The 23,575-nt window shown below is 35.4% G+C and overlaps 1 protein-coding gene across 12 annotated transcripts in view; it reads right to left on the reverse strand.

The window, feature by feature from the left end:
• The window catches only part of ptprt (protein tyrosine phosphatase receptor type T), a 475,570-nt gene that overhangs the window by 16,683 nt on the left and 435,312 nt on the right, over window positions 1-23,575 (reverse strand). For all 12 annotated transcript variants that reach the window (XM_088070228.1, XM_088070218.1, XM_088070225.1 and 9 more), the window contains one exon: window positions 21,901-22,036. In XM_088070228.1, the coding sequence (XP_087926354.1) occupies window positions 21,901-22,036 (136 nt within the window). The remainder of the gene's footprint in view (window positions 1-21,900; window positions 22,037-23,575) is intronic.

The raw sequence follows: 23,575 nt of genomic DNA on the forward strand, positions 1-23,575 counted from the left end.
GACATGTCCCAAAAACAACTGAAAACGACATTAAACCATTTAAAATAGCCTGCAGAGACACGCCATTGCAAAGAAAGTTGCAAAAGGGCCCAAAACACCATAATTCTGAATGTTGAAAAATGACCAAAGATGCAAGGCTATAGTATGGCAAAATGTCAAAAATGACATGTCCCAAAAACAACTAAAAACCACATTAAACCACATAAAATAGCCTGCAGAGACACGCCATTGCAAAGAAAGTTGCAAAAAGGGCCCAAAACACCATAATTCTGAATGTTGAAAAAATGACCAAAGATGCAAGGCTATAGTATGGCAAAAATGTCAAAAAATGACATGTCCCAAAAACAACTAAAAACCGCATTAAACCATTTAAAACAGCATGCTGAGACACGCCATTGCATACAAACTTGGAAAAATGGCCCAAAACACCATAATTCTGAATGTTGAAAAAATGACCAAAGATGCAAGGCTATAGTATGGCAAAAATGTCAAAAAATGACATGTCCCAAAAACAACTAAAAACCACATTAAACCACATAAAATAGCCTGCAGAGACACGCCATTGCAAAGAAAGTTGCAAAAGGGCCCAAAACACCATAATTCTGAATGTTGAAAAATGACCAAAGATGCAAGGCTATAGTATGGCAAAAATGTCAAAAATGACATGTCCCAAAAACAACTAAAAACCACATTAAACCATTTAAAATAGCATGCTGAGACACGCCATTGCATACAAACTTGCAAAAGGGCCCAAAACACCATAATTCTGAATGTTGAAAATGACCAAAGATGCAAGGCTATAGTATGGCAAAATGTCAAAAATGACATGTCCCAAAAACAACTAAAACCACATTAAACCACAAAAAGCAGCCTGCAGAGACACGCCATTGCAAAGAAAGTTGCAAAAAGGGCCCAAAACACCATAATTCTGAATGTTGAAAAATGACCAAAGATGCAAGGCTATAGTATGGCAAAAATGTCAAAAAATGACATATCCCAAAAACAACTAAAAACCACATTAAACCACATAAAATAGCCTGCAGAGACACGCCATTGCAAAGAAAGTTGCAAAAAGGGCCCAAAACACCATAATTCTGAATGTTGAAAAAATGACCAAAGATGCAAGGCTATAGTATGGCAAAAATGTCAAAAAATGACATGTCCCAAAAACAACTAAAAACCACATTAAACCATTTAAAATAGCATGCAGAGACACGCCATTGCAAAGAAAGTTGCAAAAGGGCCCAAAACACCATAATTCTGAATGTTGAAAAATGACCAAAGATGCAAGGCTATAGTATGGCAAAATGTCAAAAATGACATGTCCCAAAAACAACTAAAACCACATTAAACCATTTAAAATACCCTGCAGAGACACGCCATTGCAAAGAAAGTTGCAAAAGGGCCCAAAACACCATAATTCTGAATGTTGAAAATGACCAAAGATGCAAGGCTATAGTATGGCAAAATGTCAAAAATGACATGTCCCAAAAACAACTAAAAACCACATTAAACCATTTAAAATACCCTGCAGAGACACGCCATTGCAAAGAAAGTTGCAAAAAGGGCCCAGAACACCATAATGCTGAATGTTGAAAAAAGACCAAAGATGCAAGGCTATAGTATGGCAAAAATGTCAAAAATGACATGTCCCAAAACAACTAAAACCACATTAAACCACATAAAATAGCCTGCAGAGACACGCCATTGCAAAGAAACTTGCAAAAGGGCCCAAAACACCATAATTCTGAATGTTGAAAAATGACCAAAGATGCAAGGCTATAGTATGGCAAAAATGTCAAAAATGACATGTCCCAAAAACAACTAAAAACCACATTAAACCATTTAAAATAGCCTGCAGAGACACGCCATTGCAAAGAAACTTGCAAAAGGGCCCAAAACACCATAATTCTGAATGTTGAAAAATGACCAAAGATGCAAGGCTATAGTATGGCAAAAATGTCAAAAAATGACATGTCCCAAAAACAACTAAAACCACATTAAACCATTTAAAATACCCTGCAGAGACACGCCATTGCAAAGAAAGTTGCAAAAAGGGCCCAAAACACCATAATTCTGAATGTTGAAAAATGACCAAAGATACAAGGCTATAAGATGGCAAAAATGTCAAAAAATGACATGTCCCAAAAACAACTAAAAACCGCATTAAGCCATTTAAAATACCCTGCAGAGACACGCCATTGCAAAGAAAGTTGCAAAAAGGGCCCAAAACACCATAATTCTGAATGTTGAAAAATGACCAAAGATGCAAGGCTATAGTATGGCAAAATGTCAAAATGACATGTCCCAAAAACAACTAAAACCACATTAAACCATTTAAAATAGCCTGCAGAGACACGCCATTGCAAAGAAACTTGCAAAAGGGCCCAAAACACCATAATTCTGAATGTTGAAAAATGACCAAAGATGCAAGGCTATAGTATGGCAAAATGTCAAAAAATGACATGTCCCAAAAACAACTAAAAACCACATTAAACCATTTAAAATAGCCTGCAGAGACACGCCATTGCAAAGAAAGTTGCAAAAAAGGGCCCAAAACACCATAATTCTGAATGTTGAAAAATGACCAAAGATGCAAGGCTATAGTATGGCAAAAATGTCAAAAAATGACATGTCCCAAAAACAACTAAAAACCACATTAAACCACATAAAATAGCCTGCAGAGACACGCCATTGCAAAGAAAGTTGCAAAAAGGGCCCAAAACACCATAATTCTGAATGTTGAAAAATGACCAAAGATGCAAGGCTATAGTATGGCAAAAATGTCAAAAAATGACATGTCCCAAAAACAACTACAAACGACATTAAACCATTTAAAATACCCTGCAGAGACACGCCATTGCAAAGAAAGTTGCAAAAAGGCCCAAAACACCATAATTCTGAATGTTGAAAAATGACCAAAGATGCAAGGCTATAGTATGGCAAAAATGTCAAAAATGACATGTCCCAAAAACAACTAAAACCACATTAAACCATTTAAAATAGCCTGCAGAGACACGCCATTGCAAAGAAAGTTGCAAAAGGGCCCAAAACACCATAATTCTGAATGTTGAAAAAATGACCAAAGATGCAAGGCTATAGTATGGCAAAATGTCAAAAATGACATGTCCCAAAAACAACTAAAACCACATTAAACCATTTAAAATAGCATGCTGAGACACGCCATTGCATACAAACTTGCAAAAAGGGCCCAAAACACCATAATTCTGAATGTTGAAAAATGACCAAAGATGCAAGGCTATAGTATGGCAAAAATGTCAAAAAATGACATGTCCCAAAAACAACTAAAAACCACATTAACCCACATAAAATAGCCTGCAGAGACACGCCATTGCAAAGAAAGTTGCAAAAGGGCCCAAAACACCATAATTCTGAATGTTGAAAATGACCAAAGATGCAAGGCTATAGTATGGCAAAAATGTCAAAAATGACATGTCCCAAAAACAACTAAAACCACATTAAACCATTTAAAATAGCCTGCTGAGACACGCCATTGCAAAGAAAGTTGCAAAAGGGCCCAAAACACCATAATTCTGAATGTTGAAAAATGACCAAAGATGCAAGGCTATAGTATGGCAAAAATGTCAAAAATGACATGTCCCAAAAACAACTAAAAACCACATTAAACCATTTAAAATAGTCTGCTGAGACACGCCATTGCAAAGAAAGTTGCAAAAAGGGCCCAAAACACCATAATTCTGAATGTTGAAAAAATGACCAAAGATGCAAGGCTATAGTATGGAAAAAAACCAAAAAATGACATGTCCCAAAAACAACTAAAAACAACATTAAACCGTTTAAAATACCTTGCAGAGACACGCCGTTGCATACAAACTTGCAAAAAGGGCCAAAAAAGCATATTCCTGAACATTGAAAAAATGACCAAAGATGCAAGGCTATAGTATGGCAAAAATGTCAAAAAATGACATGTCCCAAAAACAACTAAAAACCACATTAAACCACATAAAATAGCCTGCAGAGACACGCCATTGCAAAGAAAGTTGCAAAAAGGGCCCAAAACACCATAATTCTGAATGTTGAAAAAATGACCAAAGATGCAAGGCTATAGTATGGCAAAAATGTCAAAAAATGACATGTCCCAAAAACAACTAAAAACCACATTAAACCATTTAAAATACCCTGCAGAGACACGCCATTGCAAAGAAAGTTGCAAAAAGGGCCCAAAACACCATAATGCTGAATGTTGAAAAATGACCAAAGATGCAAGGCTATAGTATGGCAAAAATGTCAAAAAATGACATGTCCCAAAAACAACTAAAAACCACATTAAACCACATAAAATAGCCTGCAGAGACACGCCATTGCAAAGAAAGTTGCAAAAAGGGCCCAAAACACCATAATTCTGAATGTTGAAAAAATGACCAAAGATGCAAGGCTATAGTATGGAAAAAAACCAAAAAATGACATGTCCCAAAAACAACTAAAAACCGCATTAAACCATTTAAAATAGCATGCTGAGACACGCCATTGCATACAAACTTGCAAAAAGGGCCCAAAACACCATAATTCTGAATGTTGAAAAATGACCAAAGATGCAAGGCTATAGTATGGCAAAAATGTCAAAAAATGACATGTCCCAAAAACAACTAAAAACCACATTAAACCACATAAAATAGCCTGCAGAGACACGCCATTGCAAAGAAAGTTGCAAAAAGGGCCCAAAACACCATAATTCTGAATGTTGAAAAATGACCAAAGATGCAAGGCTATAGTATGGCAAAATGTCAAAAAATGACATGTCCCAAAACAACTAAAACAACATTAAACCATTAAAAATACCCTGCAGAGACACGCCATTGCAAAGAAAGTTGCAAAAAGGGCCCAAAACACCATAATTCTGAATGTTGAAAAATGACCAAAGATGCAAGGCTATAGTATGGCAAAAATGTCAAAAAATGACATATCCCAAAAACAACTAAAAACCACATTAAACCACATAAAATAGCCTGCAGAGACACGCCATTGCAAAGAAAGTTGCAAAAAGGGCCCAAAACACCATAATTCTGAATGTTGAAAAAATGACCAAAGATGCAAGGCTATAGTATGGAAAAAAACCAAAAAATGACATGTCCCAAAAACAACTAAAAACAACATTAAACCGTTTAAAATACCTTGCAGAGACACGCCGTTGCATACAAACTTGCAAAAAGGGCCAAAAACACCATAAATCTGAATGTTGAAAAAATGACCAAAGATGCAAGGCTATAGTATGGCAAAAATGTCAAAAAATGACATGTCCCAAAAACAACTAAAAACCACATTAAACCATTTAAAATAGCCTGCAGAGACACGCCATTGCAAAGAAAGTTGCAAAAAGGGCCCAAAACACCATAATTCTGAATGTTGAAAAATGACCAAAGATGCAAGGCTATAGTATGGAACAAATGTCAAAATGACATGTCCCAAAAACAACTAAAACCACATTAAACCACATAAAATAGCCTGCAGAGACACGCCATTGCAAAGAAAGTTGCAAAAGGGCCCAAAACACCATAATTCTGAATGTTGAAAATGACCAAAGATGCAAGGCTATAGTATGGCAAAATGTCAAAAATGACATGTCCCAAAAACAACTAAAAACCACATTAAACCATTTAAAATACCCTGCAGAGACACGCCATTGCAAAGAAAGTTGCAAAAAGGGCCCAAAACACCATAATTCTGAATGTTGAAAAAATGACCAAAGATGCAAGGCTATAGTATGGCAAAAATGTCAAAAAATGACATGTCCCAAAAACAACTAAAAACCACATTAAACCACATAAAATAGCCTGCAGAGACACGCCATTGCAAAGAAAGTTGCAAAAAGGGCCCAAAACACCATAATTCTGAATGTTGAAAAAATGACCAAAGATGCAAGGCTATAGTATGGAAAAAAACCAAAAAATGTCACGTCCCAAAAACAACTAAAAACCGCATTAAACCATTTAAAATAGCATGCTGAGACACGCCATTGCATACAAACTTGCAAAAAGGGCCCAAAACACCATAATTCTGAATGTTGAAAAATGACCAAAGATGCAAGGCTATAGTATGGCAAAAATGTCAAAAAATGACATGTCCCAAAAACAACTAAAAACCACATTAAACCACATAAAATAGCCTGCAGAGACACGCCATTGCAAAGAAAGTTGCAAAAAGGGCCCAAAACACCATAATTCTGAATGTTGAAAAATGACCAAAGATGCAAGGCTATAGTATGGCAAAATGTCAAAAATGACATGTCCCAAAAACAACTAAAAACCACATTAAACCATTTAAAATACCCTGCAGAGACACACCATTGCAAAGAAAGTTGCAAAAAGGGCCCAAAACACCATAATTCTGAATGTTGAAAAAATGACCAAAGATGCAAGGCTATAGTATGGAAAAAATGTCAAAAAATGACATGTCCCAAAAACAACTAAAAACCACATTAAACCACATAAAATAGCCTGCTGAGACACGCCATTGCAAAGAAAGTTGCAAAAAGGGCCCAAAACACCATAATTCTGAATGTTGAAAAAATGACCAAAGATGCAAGGCTATAGTATGGAAAAAAACCAAAAAATGACACGTCCCAAAAACAACTAAAAACCGCATTAAACCATTTAAAATAGCATGCTGAGACACGCCATTGCATACAAACTTGCAAAAAGGGCCCAAAACACCATAATTCTGAATGTTGAAAAATGACCAAAGATGCAAGGCTATAGTATGGCAAAAATGTCAAAAAATGACATGTCCCAAAAACAACTAAAAACCACATTAAACCACATAAAATAGCCTGCAGAGACACGCCATTGCAAAGAAAGTTGCAAAAAGGGCCCAAAACACCATAATTCTGAATGTTGAAAAATGACCAAAGATGCAAGGCTATAGTATGGCAAAATGTCAAAAATGACATGTCCCAAAAACAACTAAAACAACAATAAACCAGTTAAAATACCCTGCAGAGACACGCCATTGCAAAGAAAGTTGCAAAAAGGGCCCAAAACACCATAATTCTGAATGTTGAAAAATGACCAAAGATGCAAGGCTATAGTATGGCAAAATTGTCAAAAAATGACATATCCCAAAAACAACTAAAAACCACATTAAACCATTTAAAATACCCTGCAGAGACACGCCATTGCAAAGAAAGTTGCAAAAAGGGCCCAGAACACCATAATGCTGAATGTTGAAAAATGACCAAAGATGCAAGGCTATAGTATGGCAAAAATGTCAAAAAATGACATGTCCCAAAAACAACTAAAAACCACATTAAACCACATAAAATAGCCTGCAGAGACACGCCATTGCAAAGAAAGTTGCAAAAAGGGCCCAAAACACCATAATTCTGAATGTTGAAAAAATGACCAAAGATGCAAGGCTATAGTATGGCAAAAATGTCAAAAAATGACATGTCCCAAAAACAACTAAAAACCGCATTAAACCATTTAAAATAGCATGCTGAGACACGCCATTGCATACAAACTTGCAAAAAGGGCCCAAAACACCATAATTCTGAATGTTGAAAAATGACCAAAGATGCAAGGCTATAGTATGGCAAAAATGTCAAAAAATGACATATCCCAAAAACAACTAAAAACCACATTTAAACACGTAAAATAGCCTGCAGAGACACGCCATTGCATACAAACTTGCAAAAATGGCCAAAAATACATAATTCTGAATGTTGAAAAGATGACCAAAGATGCAAGGCTATAGTATGGCAAAAATGTCAAAAAATGACATATCCCAAAAACAGCTGAAAACAACATTAAACCATTTAAAATAGCCTGCTGAGACACGCCATTGCATAGAAACTTTCAAAAGGGCCAAAAAAAGCATAATTCTGAATGTTGAAAAAATGACCAAAGATGCAAGGCTATAGTATGGCAAAAATGTCAAAAAATGACATGTCCCAAAAACAGCTGAAAACCACATTAAACCACATAAAACAGCGTGTTGAGACACGCTATAGCATAGAAAGTTGCGAAAAGAGCCAAAAATGCCATAATTTTGAAAGTGGAAAAACTGACCGAAGATGCAAGGCTATAGTATGGCAAAAATGTCAAAAAATGACATGTCCAAAAAACAGCTGAAAACCACATTAAACCATATAAAATAGCCTAGCGAGACACGCCATTGCATAGAAACTTTCAAAAAGGGGCCAAAAAAAAGCATAATTCTGAATGTTGAAAAAATGACTAAAGATGCAAGGCTATAGTATGGCAAAAATGTCAAAAAATGACATGTCCCAAAAACAGCTGAAAACCACAGTAAACCACATAAAATAGCCTAGCGAGACACGCCATTGCATAGAAACTTTCAAAAAGGGGCCAAAAAAAGCATAATTCTGAATGTTGAAAAAATGACTAAAGATGCAAGGCCATAGTATGGCAAAAATGTCACAAAATGACATGTCCCAAAAACAACTAAAAACCGCATTAAACCATTTAAAACAGCATGCTGAGAGTCGCCATTGCATAGAAACTTGCATAAAGGGCCAAAAACACCATAATTCTGAATGTTGAAAAAATGACCAAAGATGCACGGCTATAGTATGGCAAGTATGTCAAAAAAATCACACATCCCGAGAACAGGTGAAAATCACATTAAACCACATAAAACAACATGTTGAGAAACGCCATAGCATAGAACGCTGTAAAAAGAGCCAAAAATACAATAATTTGGATTGTGGAAACAATGAATGAAATTTTATAGTATAAACATACAGAAAATGTGACAACATCATAGTATAGCGTGTTATCAAAAATAGCATAAAAAACTTACACTGCATCATGTCTATCAAAATAGTATAAATAGTCATAGTCTGATAATCATTATAATACACTTTATTATGATAGTTATCATCGTGCAATACTGCACAATATATGAAACAGGGAAAACAGCATGATTTGCAGGAAATGCATATAAAATATGATACAACCACATGAATATCCATATACATCATAGCTCATACATATACTTTCTTACATAGACACATGCACAGACATACATGCACATTTATACATACACATACACATTTGTACATAGGCACATGCACATAAACACATGCCGACAAATACAAATACACACTGACATATGTAGTTAAAAAAAGGATGATTGCTCTTCTGTGCAGGGGAGTGTAAGATGTGTACTTTAGCATGTTGACCAAAACAGCATAAAAATATTACAGTAAAGTATGTCGAAAACTGTAAAAATGCAACTGAAAACCACATGAAATAGCATGCCGAGACATGTCATAGCATAGAATGTTGCAAAATCAGCCAATAACACCATCAGATTATATGTCAAAAAAAAGACGAAAACTGTCATGTGTCCCAAAACGAGCTGAAAGCCACATTAAACCACATAAAAAACCCTGCTAAGACATGCCATTGCATAGAAATCACAAATATCATAATTTGGAATGTTGAAAAAATGACTGAAGATGCAAGGCTATAGTAAGGCAAAAATGTCAAAAAATGACATGTCGCAAAAACAGCTGAAAACCAGATTAACCCACATAAAATGTCTCGCCAAGACAGGCTATTGCATAGAAACTTGCAAAAAGGGCCGAAAACACCACAATTCTGAATGTTGAAAAAATGACCGAAGATGCAAGGCTATAGTATGGCAAAAATGTCAAAAAAATGACATGTCCCAAAAATAACTAAAAACCACATTAAACCACATAAAACAGCGTGTTGAGACACGCTATAGCATAAAAAGCTGCAAAAAGAGCCCAAAAAAAGCATATTTCTGAATGTTGGAAAAATGACTGAAAATGCAAGGCTATAGTAAGGCAAAAATGTCAAAAAATGACATGTCCCAAAAACAGCTGAAAACCACATTAAACCACATAAAACAGCGTGTTGAGACACGCTATAGCATAGAAAGTTGCGAAAAGAGCCAAAAATGCCATAATTTTGAAAGTGGAACAAAAGACAGAAAATGCAAGGCTATAGTAAGGCAAAAATGTCAAAAAATGACATGTCCAAAAAACAGCTGAAAACAACATTAAACCACATAAAATAGCCTATGGAGACACGCCATTGCATAGAAACTTGCAAAAAGGGCAAAAAACACCATAATTCTGAATGTGGAAAAACTGACCGAAGATGCAAGGCTATAGTATGGCAAAAATGTCAAAAAATGACATGTCCAAAAAACAGCTGAAAACAACATTAAACCACATAAAATAGCCTATGGAGACACGCCATTGCATAGAAACTTGCAAAAAGGGCAAAAAACACCATAATTCTGAATGTGGAAAAACTGACCGAAGATGCAAGGCTATAGTATGGCAAAAATGTCAAAAAATGACATGTCCCAAAAACAGCTGAAAACCACATTAAACCACATAAAAAAGCGTGTTGAGACACGCCATAGCATAGAAAGTTGCAAAAAGAGCCAAAAACACCACAATTCTGAATGTTGAAAAAATGACCGAAAATGCAAGGCTATAGTATGGCAAAAATGTCAAAAAATGACATGTCCAAAAAACAGCTGAAAACAACATTAAACCACATAAAATAGCCTATGGAGACACGCCATTGCATAGAAACTTGCAAAAAGGGCAAAAAACACCATAATTCTGAATGTGGAAAAACTGACCAAGATGCAAGGCTATAGTATGGCAAAATGTCAAAAATGACATGTCCCAAAAACAGCTGAAAACCACATTAAACTACATAAAAAAGCGTGTTGAGACACGCCATAGCATAGAAAGTTGCAAAAGAGCCAAAAACACCATAATTCTGAATGTTGAAAAATGACCGAAGATGCAAGGCTATAGTAAGGCAAAATGTCAAAAAAATGACATGTCCCAAAAACAGCTGAAAACCACATTAAACCACATAAAATATCTCGCCAAGACAGGCTATTGCATACAAACTTGCAAAAAGGGCCGAAAACACCATAATGTTGAATGTGGAAAAACTGACCGAAGATGCAAGGCTATAGTATGGCAAAAATGTCAAAAAATGACATGTCCCAAAAACAGCTGAAAACCACATTAAACCACTTAAAAAAGCGTGTTGAGACACGCCATAGCATAGAAAGTTGCAAAAAGAGCCAAAAACACCATAATTTTGAATGTTGAAAAAATGACCGAAGATGCAAGGCTATAGTAAGGCAGAAATGTCAAAAAATGACATGTCCCAAAAACAGCTGAAAACCACATTAAACCACATAAAATAGCCTAGCCAAGACACGCTATTGCATAGAAACTTGCAAAAGGGCTGAAAACACCATAATGTTGAATGTGGAAAACTGACCGAAGATGCAAGGCTATAGTATGGCAAAATGTCAAAAATGACATGTCCCAAAAACAACTGAAAACCACATTAAACCACATAAAATAGCCTGTTGAGACAAGCCATTGTAAAGAAAGTTGCAAAAAGGGCCCAAAACACCATAATTCTGAATGTTGAAAAATGACCGAAAAATGCAAGGCTATAGTAAGGCAAAATGTCAAAAAAATGACATGTCCCAAAAACAGCTGAAAACAACATTAAACCACATCAAAAAGCCTAGCGAGACACGCCATTGCATAGAAACTTTCAAAAAGGGGCCAAAAAAAGCATAATTCTGAATGTTGAAAAAATGACCAAAGATGCAAGGCTATAGTATGGCAAAAATGTCAAAAAATGACATGTCCCAAAAACAGCTGAAAACCACATTAAACCACATAAAACAGCGTGTTGAGACATGCTATAGCATAGAAAGTTGCGAAAAGAGCCAAAAATGCCATAATTTTGAAAGTGGAAAAACTGACCAAAGATGCAAGGCTATAGTATGGCAAAAATGTCAAAAAATGACATGTCCCAAAAACAGCTGAAAACCACATTAAACTACATAAAACAGCGTGTTGAGACACGCTATAGCATAGAAAGTTGCAAAAAGGCCCAAAACACCACAATTCTGAATGTTGAAAAAATGACCGAAAATGCAAGGCTATAGTATGGCAAAAATGTCAAAAAATGACATGTCCAAAAAACAGCTGAAAACAACATTAAACCACATAAAATAGCCTATGGAGACACGCCATTGCATAGAAACTTGCAAAAAGGGCAAAAAACACCATAATTCTGAATGTGGAAAAACTGACCGAAGATGCAAGGCTATAGTATGGCAAAAATGTCAAAAAATGACATGTCCCAAAAACAGCTGAAAACCACATTAAACCACATAAAAAAGCGTGTTGAGACACGCCATAGCATAGAAAGTTGCAAAAAGAGCCAAAAACACCACAATTCTGAATGTTGAAAAAATGACCGAAAATGCAAGGCTATAGTAAGGCAAAAATGTCAAAAAAATGACATGTCCCAAAAACAGCTGAAAACCACATTAAACCACATAAAATATCTCGCCAAGATAGGCTATTGCATAGAAAGTTGCAAAAACGGCCGAAAACACCATAATCTTGAATGTGGAAAAACTGACCGAAGATGCAAGGCTATAGTATGGCAAAAATGTCAAAAAATGACATGTCCCAAAAACAACTAAAAACCACATTAAACCACATAAAATAGCCTGCAGAGACAAGCCATTGTAAAGAAAGTTGAAAAAAAAGGGCCCAAAACACCATAATTTTGAATGTTGAAAAAATGACTGAAGATGCAAGGCTATAGTAAGGCAGATATGTCAAAAAATGACATGTCCCAAAAACAGCTGAAAACCACATTAAACCACATAAAATAGCCTAGCGAGACACGCCATTGCATAGAAACTTGCAAAAAGGGCCGAAAACACCATAATGTTGAATGTGGAAAAACTGACCGAAGATGCAAGGCTATAGTATGGCAAAAATGTCAAAAAATGACATGTCCCAAAAACAGCTGAAAACCACATTAAACTACATAAAACAGCGTGTTGAGACACGCTATAGCATAGAAAGTTGCAAAAAGGGCAAAAAACACCATAATTCTGAATGTGGAAAAACTGACCGAAGATGCAAGGCTATAGTATGGCAAAAATGTCAAAAAATGACATGTCCCAAAAACAGCTGAAAACAACATTAAACCACATAAAATAGCCTGCAGAGACAGGCTATTGCATAGAAACTTGCAAAAAGGGCAAAAAACACCATAATTCTGAATGTGGAAAAACTGACCGAAGATGCAAGGCTATAGTATGGCAAAAATGTCAAAAAATGACATGTCCCAAAAACAGCTGAAAACCACATTAAACCATTTAAAAAAGCGTGTTGAGACACGCCATAGCATAGAAAGTTGCAAAAAGAGCCAAAAACACCACAATTCTGAATGTTGAAAAAATGACCGAAAATGCAAGGCTATAGTAAGGCAAAAATGTCAAAAAAATGACATGTCCCAAAAACAGCTGAAAACCACATTAAACTACATAAAATATCTCGCCAAGATAGGCTATTGCAAACAAAGTTGTGAAAAAGAGCCAAAAACACCACAACTCTGAATGTTGAAAAAATGACCGAAAATGCAAGGCTATAGTATGGCAAAAATGTCAAAAAATGACATGTCCCAAAAACAACTAAAAACCACATTAAACCACATAAAATAGCCTGCAGCGACAAGCCATTGTAAAGAAAGTTGAAAAAAAGGGCCCAAAACACCATAATTCTGAATGTTGAAAAAATGACCGAAAATGCAAGGCTATAGTATGGCAAAAATGTCAAAAAATGACATGTCCCAAAAACAGCTGAAAACCACATTAAACTACATAAAACTGTGTTGAGACACGCCATTGCAAACAAAGTTGTGAAAAAGAGCCAAAAACACCACAACTCTGAATGTTGAAAAAATGACCGAAAATGCAAGGCTATAGTATGGCAAAAATGTCAAAAAATGACATGTCCCAAAAACAGCTGAAAACCACATTAAACCACATAAAAAAGCGTGTTGAGACACGCCATTGCATACAAACTTGCAAAAAGAGCAAAAAACACCACAATTCTGAATGTTGAAAAAATGACCGAAAATGCAAGGCTATAGTAAGGCAAAAATGTCAAAAAATGACATGTCCCAAAAACAGCTGAAAACCACATTAAACCACATAAAATATCTTGCCAAGACAGGCTATTGCATAGAAACTTGCAAAAAGGGCAAAAAACACCACAATTCTGAATGTGGAAAAACTGACCCAAGATGCAAGGCTATAGTATGGCAAAAATGTCAAAAAATGACATGTCCCAAAAACAACTAAAAACCACATTAAACCACATAAAATAGCCTGCAGCGACAAGCCATTGTAAAGAAAGTTGAAAAAAAGGGCCCAAAACACCATAATTTTGAATGTTGAAAAAATGACTGAAGATGCAAGGATATAGTAAGGCAGAAATGTCAAAAAATGACATGTCCCAAAAACAACTAAAAACCAAATTAAACCATTTAAAATAGCTTGCTGGGATACGCCATTGTATACAAACTTGCAAAAAGGGCCAAAAAAAAGCATATTTCTGAATGTTGAAAAAATGACCGAAGATGCAAGGCTATAGTATGGCAAAAATGTCAAAAAATGAACTGTCCCAAAAACAGCTGAAAACCACATTAAACCACATAAAATAGCCTGCAGAGACATGCCATTGCACACAAACTTGCAAAAAAGAGCCCAAAACACCATAATTCTGAATGTTGAAAAAATGACCAAAGATGCAAGGCTATAGTATGGCAAAAATGTCAAAAAATGACATGTCCCAAAAAGAACTAAAAACCACATTAAACCACATAAAACAGCGTGTTGAGACACGCTATAGCATAGAAAGTTGAAAAAAGGGCCAAAAACACTGTAATTTAGATTGTTGAAAAAATGACCAAAGATGCAAGGCTATAGTATGGCAAAAATGTCAAAAAATGACATGTCGCAAAAACAACTAAAAACCACATTAAACCATTTAAAATAGCTTGCTGGGATACACCATTGTATACAAACTTGCAAAAAGGGCCAAAAACACCATAATTCTGAACGTTGAAAAAAATGACCAAAGATGCAAGGCTATAGTATGGCAAAAATGTCAAAAAATGACATGTCCCAAAAACAGCTGAAAACCACATTAAACCACATAAAACAGCGTGTTGAGACACGCCATTGCATACAAACTTGCAAAAAGAGCCAAAAACACCACAATTCTGAATGTTGAAAAAATGACCGAAAATGCAAGGCTATAGTAAGGCAAAAATGTCAAAAAAATGACATGTCCCAAAAACAGCTGAAAACCACATTAAACCACATAAAATATCTTGCCAAGACAGGCTATTGCATAGAAACTTGCAAAAAGGGCAAAAAACACCACAATTCTGAATGTGGAAAAACTGACCGAAGATGCAAGGCTATAGTATGGCAAAAATGTCAAAAAATGACATGTCCCAAAAACAACTAAAAACCACATTAAACCACATAAAATAGCCTGCAGCGACAAGCCATTGTAAAGAAAGTTGAAAAAAAGGGCCCAAAACACCATAATTTTGAATGTTGAAAAAATGACTGAAGATGCAAGGATATAGTAAGGCAGAAATGTCAAAAAATGACATGTCCCAAAAACAGCTGAAAACCACATTAAACCACTTAAAAAAGCGTGTTGAGACACGCCATAGCATAGAAAGTTGCAAAAAGAGCCAAAAACACCACAATTCTGAATGTTGAAAAAATGACAGAAAATGCAAGGCTATAGTAAGGCAAAGATGTCAAAAAAATGACATGTCCCAAAAACAGCTGAAAACCACATTAAACCACATAAAATATCTCGCCAAGATAGGCTATTGCATAGAAAGTTGCAAAAACGGCCGGAAACACCATAATCAATAATTTTGAATGTTGAAAAAATGACCAAAGATGCAAGGCTATAGTATGGCAAAAATGTCAAAAAATGACATGTCCCAAAAACAGCTGAAAACCACATTAAACTACATAAAACTGTGTTGAGACATGCCATTGCAAACAAAGTTTTAAAAAGAGCCAAAAACACCACAACTCTGAATGTTGAAAAAATGACCGAAAATGCAAGGCTATAGTAAGGCAAAAATGTCAAAAAATGACATGTCCCAAAAACAGCTGAAAACCACATTAAACCACATAAAATAGCCTGCAGAGACATGCCATTGCAAACAAACTTGCAAAAAGGGCCCAAAACACCATAATTCTGAATGTTGAAAAAATGACCAAAGATTCAAGGCTATAGTATGGCAAAAATGTCAAAAAATGACATGTCCCAAAAACAGCTGAAAACAACATTAAACCACACAAAATAGCCTAGCGAGACACGCCATTGCATAGAAACTTGCAAAAAGGGCTGAAAACACCATAATCTTGAATGTGGAAAAACTGACCGAAGATGCAAGGCTATAGTATGGCAAAAATGTCAAAAAATGACATGTCCCAAAAACAGCTGAAAACCACATTAAACCACATAAAAAAGCGTGTTGAGACACGCCATTGCATACAAACTTGCAAAAAGAGCAAAAAACACCACAATTCTGAATGTTGAAAAAATGACCAAAGATGCAAGGCTATAGCATGGCAAAAATGTCAAAAAATGACATGTCCCAAAAACAACTAAAAACCACATTAAACCATTCAAAATAGCTTGCTGGGGTACGCCATTGTATACAAACTTGCAAAAAGGGCCAAAAACACCATAATTCTGAATGTTGAAAAAATGACCAAAAATGCAAGGCTATAGTAAGGCAGAAATGTCAAAAAATGACATGTCCCAAAAACAGCTGAAAACCACATTAAACTACATAAAATAGCCTAGCGAGACACGCCATTGCATAGAAACTTGCAAAAAGGGCCGAAAACACCATAATGTTGAATGTGGAAAAATTGACCGAAAATGCAAGGCTATAGTATGGCAAAAATGTCAAAAAAATGACATGTCCCAAAAACAGCTGAAAACAACATTAAACCACATCAAAAAGCCTAGCGAGACACGCCATTGCATAGAAACTTTCAAAAAGGGCCAAAAAAAGCATAATTCTGAATGTTGAAAAAATGACCAAAGATGCAAGGCTATAGTGTGGCAAAAATGTCAAAAAATGACATGTCCCAAAAACAACTAAAAACCAAATTAAACCATTTAAAATAGCTTGCTGGGATACGCCATTGTATACAAACTTGCAAAAAGGGCCAAAAAAAAGCATATTTCTGAATGTGGAAAAAATGACCGAAGATGCAAGGCTATAGTATGGCAAAAATGTCAAAAAATGAACTGTCCCAAAAACAGCTGAAAACCACATTAAACCACATAAAATAGCCTGCAGAGACATGCCATTGCACACAAACTTGCAAAAAAGAGCCCAAAACACCATAATTCTGAATGTTGAAAAAATGACCAAAGATGCAAGGCTATAGTATGGCAAAAATGTCAAAAAATGACATGTCCCAAAAAGAACTAAAAACCACATTAAACCACATAAAACAGCGTGTTGAGACACGCTATAGCATAGAAAGTTGAAAAAAGGGCCAAAAACACTATAATTTAGATTGTTGAAAAAATGACCAAAGATGCAAGGCTATAGTATGGCAAAAATGTCAAAAAATGACATGTCGCAAAAACAACTAAAAACCACATTAAACCATTTAAAATAGCTTGCTGGGATACACCATTGTATACAAACTTGCAAAAAGGGCCAAAAACACCATAATTCTGAATGTTGAAAAAATGAACAAAAATGCAAGGCTATAGTAAGGCAAAAATGTCAAAAAATGAACTGTCCCCAAAACAGCTGAAAACCACATTAAACCACATAAAATAGCCTGCAGAGACATGCCATTGCATACAAACTTGCAAAAAGAGCCCAAAACATCATAATTCTGAACGTTGAAAAAAATGACCAAAGATGCAAGGCTATAGTATGGCAAAAATGTCAAAAAATGACACGTCTCAAAAACACCTGAAAACCACATTAAACCACATGAAAAAAGGGTGCCGAAACACGCTATTGCATAGAAACTTTCAAAAAGGGCCAAAAACACCATAATTTGGAATACGGAAAAAATGACCTAAAGTGCAAGGCTATAGTATGGCAAAACTGTCAAAAAATTACATGTCCAAAACACATCTGAAAGCCACATTAAACCACACTAAACAGGATGTTGAGACAAACCATAGCATAGAGAGGTTGAAAAAAGAGTCAAAAACAAAATAATTTGGCATTTGTAAAAAATGACGGAAAATGCAAGGCTATAGTATGGCAAAAATGTCAAAATATGACATATCCCAAAAACAATTGAAAACCACATTAAACCACATAAAACAGTGTGTTAAGACACGCCATAGCATAGAAAGTTGCAAAAAGAGCCAAAAATACCATAATTTTGAAAGTGGAAAAAATGACTGAAAATGCAAGGCTTTAGTGAGGAAAAAATGTCAAAAAATGACATGTCATAAAAACAGCTGAAAACCACATTAAACCAGATGAAACAGTGTGTTGAGACACGCCATAGCAAAGAAAGTTGCAAAAAGGGAAACTAATTTGGAATGTTAAATAAGGGCCGCAAAATGCAAGGCTATAGTATGGCTAAAATGTCCCAAAAACAGCTGAAAACACCTAAATACAGCTTAAAATAGTGTGCTGAGACCTGCCATGGCATAGAAAGTGGCAAAAACGGCCAAAAACACCATGACATAGCATGTTGAAGAAACAACCGAAAATGTCATAGTATAGTTGTCAAAATATGACGTCCCAAAAACAGCTGAAATCTGCATAGAATAGTGTGTTGAGACAGCTTTAGCGTGGAATGTTGCAAAAACCTCCAAAAACACCACAAATTAGCATGCTGAAGAAACGACTGAAAATGTTATACTATATTATGGCAAAAAAATGGCAAAATATGACATGTCAAATAAACAGCTGAAAACAACGTAGTATAGCATGTCGAGACATGTCATGGTATAGAATGTCAAAAAAACATCATAATATTGCCCTTTGAAAAATGTAAAAAACATGACGACGTGTCCAAAAAACATGTTGAAAAATTTTGACGTGACAAAAACATCATGGTATAGTATGTCATCAAAAATGATCCAAATTGTAACAAAAACATCATAGTATCGTATGTCATAAAAAATGACACAAAATCTGACAAAAACGTCATTGTATAGTATGTCGTCAAAAATGAACAAAAATGTGACAAAAACATAACTGTATTGTTTGTCATTGAAAAATGACCCCAAAACGTCATCATATAGCATGTCGTCAAAAACCCAAGACATGACATGAAAAGAGTCATAGAATAGTATGACATCAAAAATAGCATTAAAAAAGTCATAGTAGTTGTACCAAAGCATAAAAAGTCATACTATAGTATGTCATCCAAAAAAGCGTACAAATGTAATTCTTAAGTATCTTACCAAATATAGCACGAAAAGAGTCATACTATAGTATGTTGTCCAAAGTCCCATAAAAAAATCATACTATAACATGTCGTCCAAAATCACATAAAAAGTCATATTATTGTATGTCGTCTAATATAGCATGTAAAAGTCATATTATTTTTTGTCGTCTCTAATAGCATAAAGAAGTCATGGCATAATATATCATCTGAAATGGCATTAAAAAGTGATAGTATGTTGTCCAAGATAGCATAAAAAGTCATACTATACTATTCAGTCCAAAATAGCATTAAAAAGTCACAGTATAGTATGTTGTTTATACAGGCTTAGAAAAAATCTTTCTAAAAAATGGCCAAAAAGTCATAGTAGAGTATGGTGTCCAAAATGGAATAAAAAAGTTATAGTATAATGTGTTGTCAAAAACTGCATGGAAGTCATAGTATGACATTCATCCAAAACTGCACAAAAAAGTCATTGTATAGTATATTGTTCAAAATTTCATGAAAGTCATAGTATACTATGTTTTCAAAAACTGCTCAAAAATTTACAGTATCCTATGTTGTCAAAATTGCACAAAAAAGTCAGAGTATAGTAGCTATTCAAAATGACCTGAAAGAGTCATAATATAAAATGTCCTCCAAAATGTCATTAAAAAAGTCATAGTATAGGAAACTGTCCAAAATAGCATAAAGACAGGCATAAGGCAAACGTTATTCTGTGTGGTCTTGACTACGTTAGTGCACATCTAAGTGGGTGTGACTCTTTTTTTTTCCTCTGTCGCTGTTTCTCTCTTCCTCACTTATTCTTTGCTTGCTTCTCATCTAGAAGGTGAAACCAATCTTGGATGGGGAGAATATAAGGGAGCTAACAACACAGCGCAGCATGTTGGGTTCTGCTAAATTGTTTTTTTTAGTTTGGGTTGGAGGTTTTGGGTAGTTTAGTTCTTGTCTGGTGTTTTTGTTGGTAAAGTTAAGGTTAGGAGTTGTAAAGAATGAGCTGGGTTTGACGGCTCACTGAGTGGTTGGCCTTGTGATTCCCCATCTTTTAATATTTTGGTCGGTGTCACCAACCCTTTTTTGGTTTCTTCTCTATGTGTGAGCATGTTTTCATAAATAAACTTTGTTGATCTTCTGCCAAAACTGTGTCTGGTGTCCAGTACCAAACCTCTGTTCATCTGCATGTGCCCAAGAGTCACAGTTAGAATGTTGTCGAAAACTGCATAAAAGAGTGATACAGTATCTAGTTTACAATAGTATGAATAAGTCACAGTATAGTTTAACATCAAAAATGGCATGCAAACAGTTTTAGAATATTAAGGTGTCCAAAATGGCATTAAAACATGTTGAGCATCGAATGTTGTCAAATATAACAAAAAATGCCATACTATAGTACATTGGGGTTCAAAAAAAAAAAGTGAAAAAGTGAATAAATGATTCAAAATAGCATAAAAAAGGCATAGTATAGTATGTTGTCAAAAATAGCTTGAATAGCTTGCGTCATAGTATAGCATATCCTTCATAATGGCTTAAAAACAGTTTTAGTAAAGAAGGTTGTTCAGAAAAGCAGAAAAAAAGAAATGTCAAAGTATACTATGCTGTCCAAAATAGTATAAAAAAGTCACAGCCTTGTATGTTATCCAAAACAGCATAAAAAAGTCATACTATAGAATGTAGTCCAAAATAGCCAAAAAATTCATAGAATAGTATGTCGTCCAAATCAGCATGAAAAAAATCAGTATAGTATTTTGTTCAAAGTAGTACAAAAAAGTCATACAACAGCACGTCGTCCAAAATAGTATTAAAAAAAGTCACAGTCTTGTATGTCGTCCAAATCAGCATAAAAAAGTCACAGTATATAGTATATCTTCCAAAATAGCATGAAAAAGTCAAACTATAGTATGTCCTCAAAAATAGCATGAAGAAGAAGTATTAAGTAGTTGTCCAAAATAGCATTAAAATGTCAATTCAATTCAATTCAATTCAATTTTATTTATAAAGCCCATTATCACATAACATAGTTTGCCTCAGAGGGCTTTACAGCATACGACATTCCTCTGCCCTTAGACCTTGGCATCGTGTAAGGAAAAACCCTGTAATGGGGTGAAAAAATGTTAGAAACCTCAGGAAGAGTGACTGAAGAGGGAACTCTCTTCCGTTATTCTACTCTATGTTATTCCCTTGCGTGCAAATATCGTAGGTTTCACAGTATAGAATTTCATCCAAAATAGCACAAAAAAGTCATATGGCAGTATGTTTTCCAAAACAGCATAAAAAACTCATACTACAGTATATTGTCCAAAATAGCATAAAAAAAAGTAACTATATAATATGTCGCCCCAAAATAGCATAAAAATGTCATACTGAAGTATGTCGTCCAAAATGGCTTGAAAATGGCTCACTATAGTATGGAGTCAAAAACTGCATGACACAATCACAGTGCAGTATGTGGTCAAAAACGGCATGGTACTATAAAAAGTGTGTGCGTGTGTGTGTGTGTGCGTGTGTGTGTGTGTGTGTGTGTGCATGCGTGCACGTGCGTGCAGACATGCATGCGTGTGTGAATTCGTTGTGACTTCTCACCATTGTCTCCACCATATTAGTCTTGTTGTTCCTCAGTGTTTTGACGGTGTGGAAAACGTCCACGATGTTCTGCTGCTGGATCATCTCGTTGATGCTGCAGATGGCACAGAACGTTCCAGAACGCCCTCCGCCAGTACTGCAGAGGAGGAGGAAGAGAGAAGGAGCGGGAAAGAAAGAGGACACAAGACCTTCGTCATCAAACAACATTATCAACATGTTGATCATGCCATCATCACAGAAAAAGAAAGAAAATAAAGCTTGAAAGCATGACATAAGACAGATTACAGATTTAAGGAAGCAAAAAGGTAGACAAAAAAACATTTGTTCTTTTTAGTCAAGTTGGAGATGTTCGCTCCTGTCCTTTACAGAACAGCAGGATCTACTTTTTGACTTTTATCTCACTGGGTGCTCTGCTTTTTCAAATGTCTGTTATCATGGAAACAAAAATCATGTCCTTTCAGCACTTAAAACATGGTCTTGAAGCCTATGAACTGTGAAAACCGCAACGACTTTCAATAAAACAGGTGATGACGGTGATGAAGTTATATGTGTTTGTTTGTTGTGACTGCATTTTAAGCGTACGTCCATCTTCAATTTTGTTTGCATGTCGGAAAAATGGTTTAACAACTTTTTCGACATCTTTCTTGTCGAACTGCAGCTTAAGAGTGAGTGAGCTTTATATCTGTTTTAGTAAATGTCAAAATTCTGACTGGTTGATTGCATTTCAGTCTATTTTAAAATAATGCAAATTACTGTACGGAGTACATACAGGTTCTGAGAAAAGGCAAAATGAGAAAAAGAATGACAGCAAGTGACAGATGGGAACATGCAGTAGAAAGAAACTTGTCACTGCATGGAGCAAAAAGAATGAGCTCCACTAATGGATTTTAAGACATTTGAACAGATTTCTTCACCTTAAACTAAAGTTTTTTTAGATTTTATACAGAAGGTAAGCTGCTATAATGGACAACTATGCAGTGATTTAACATATTTGTGCATTTCTATTTACTGTATATTCTGGTTTACTGGCTGTGTGGCCAGCAGGCGGTGCCCTGCCAATCAGCAGTCAGACCACCCACCATGAAAAGAGCTCCAGACTTTCCCGTCTCACCTGGTTCCAGCTGAATTCCTTCAGTATTCGGACTGAATAAAACATTTACGTACGGAGAGGTGGAGTGACAGCCATCACTGAAATCACCCACTGTCTACCTACTCTGCATTTTCAACGGCAGGACAGTTATGCTTTTCTCTCCCATAGGGATAGCTTTGATTTTCTCAGGTTAGTTGTCGACTTTTACAGATTTTATCAACAATCTTATCCTCTCTTAAGGCATTAAATATAATGCTATCAGAAGTGGTACAGAATAAAAATAATGGGAAATATTTGTTATTCAGAAAACTTGCCACAAAATGAATACTTGGAAGTCTTTTTTGCTCAGAACCTCTTAAAACACACTGACGCATCTCCCTCATGGACCAGTGTTTTTTGTGTGTGTGTCTATTTAAGAATGGCACACAGCGCCTGATGTCTTCATTACACTGAATTTTGATATAAATATCTGAGATCAAAACATAAAATGCAAAGGTATTTCTTAGTCACTCCTTTTCCAACATCATTGTCAAGGGATTATTTCTAGTTAAGGGGTGAAAAACACTGAGCAAATACATTTTACAT

This window comes from Plectropomus leopardus, chromosome 2, assembly GCF_026936395.1.
Source record: "Plectropomus leopardus strain MGB_pleo_1.0 chromosome 2, ASM2693639v1, whole genome shotgun sequence".
In the NCBI taxonomy this organism is placed as follows: Eukaryota; Metazoa; Chordata; class Actinopteri; order Perciformes; family Serranidae; genus Plectropomus; species Plectropomus leopardus.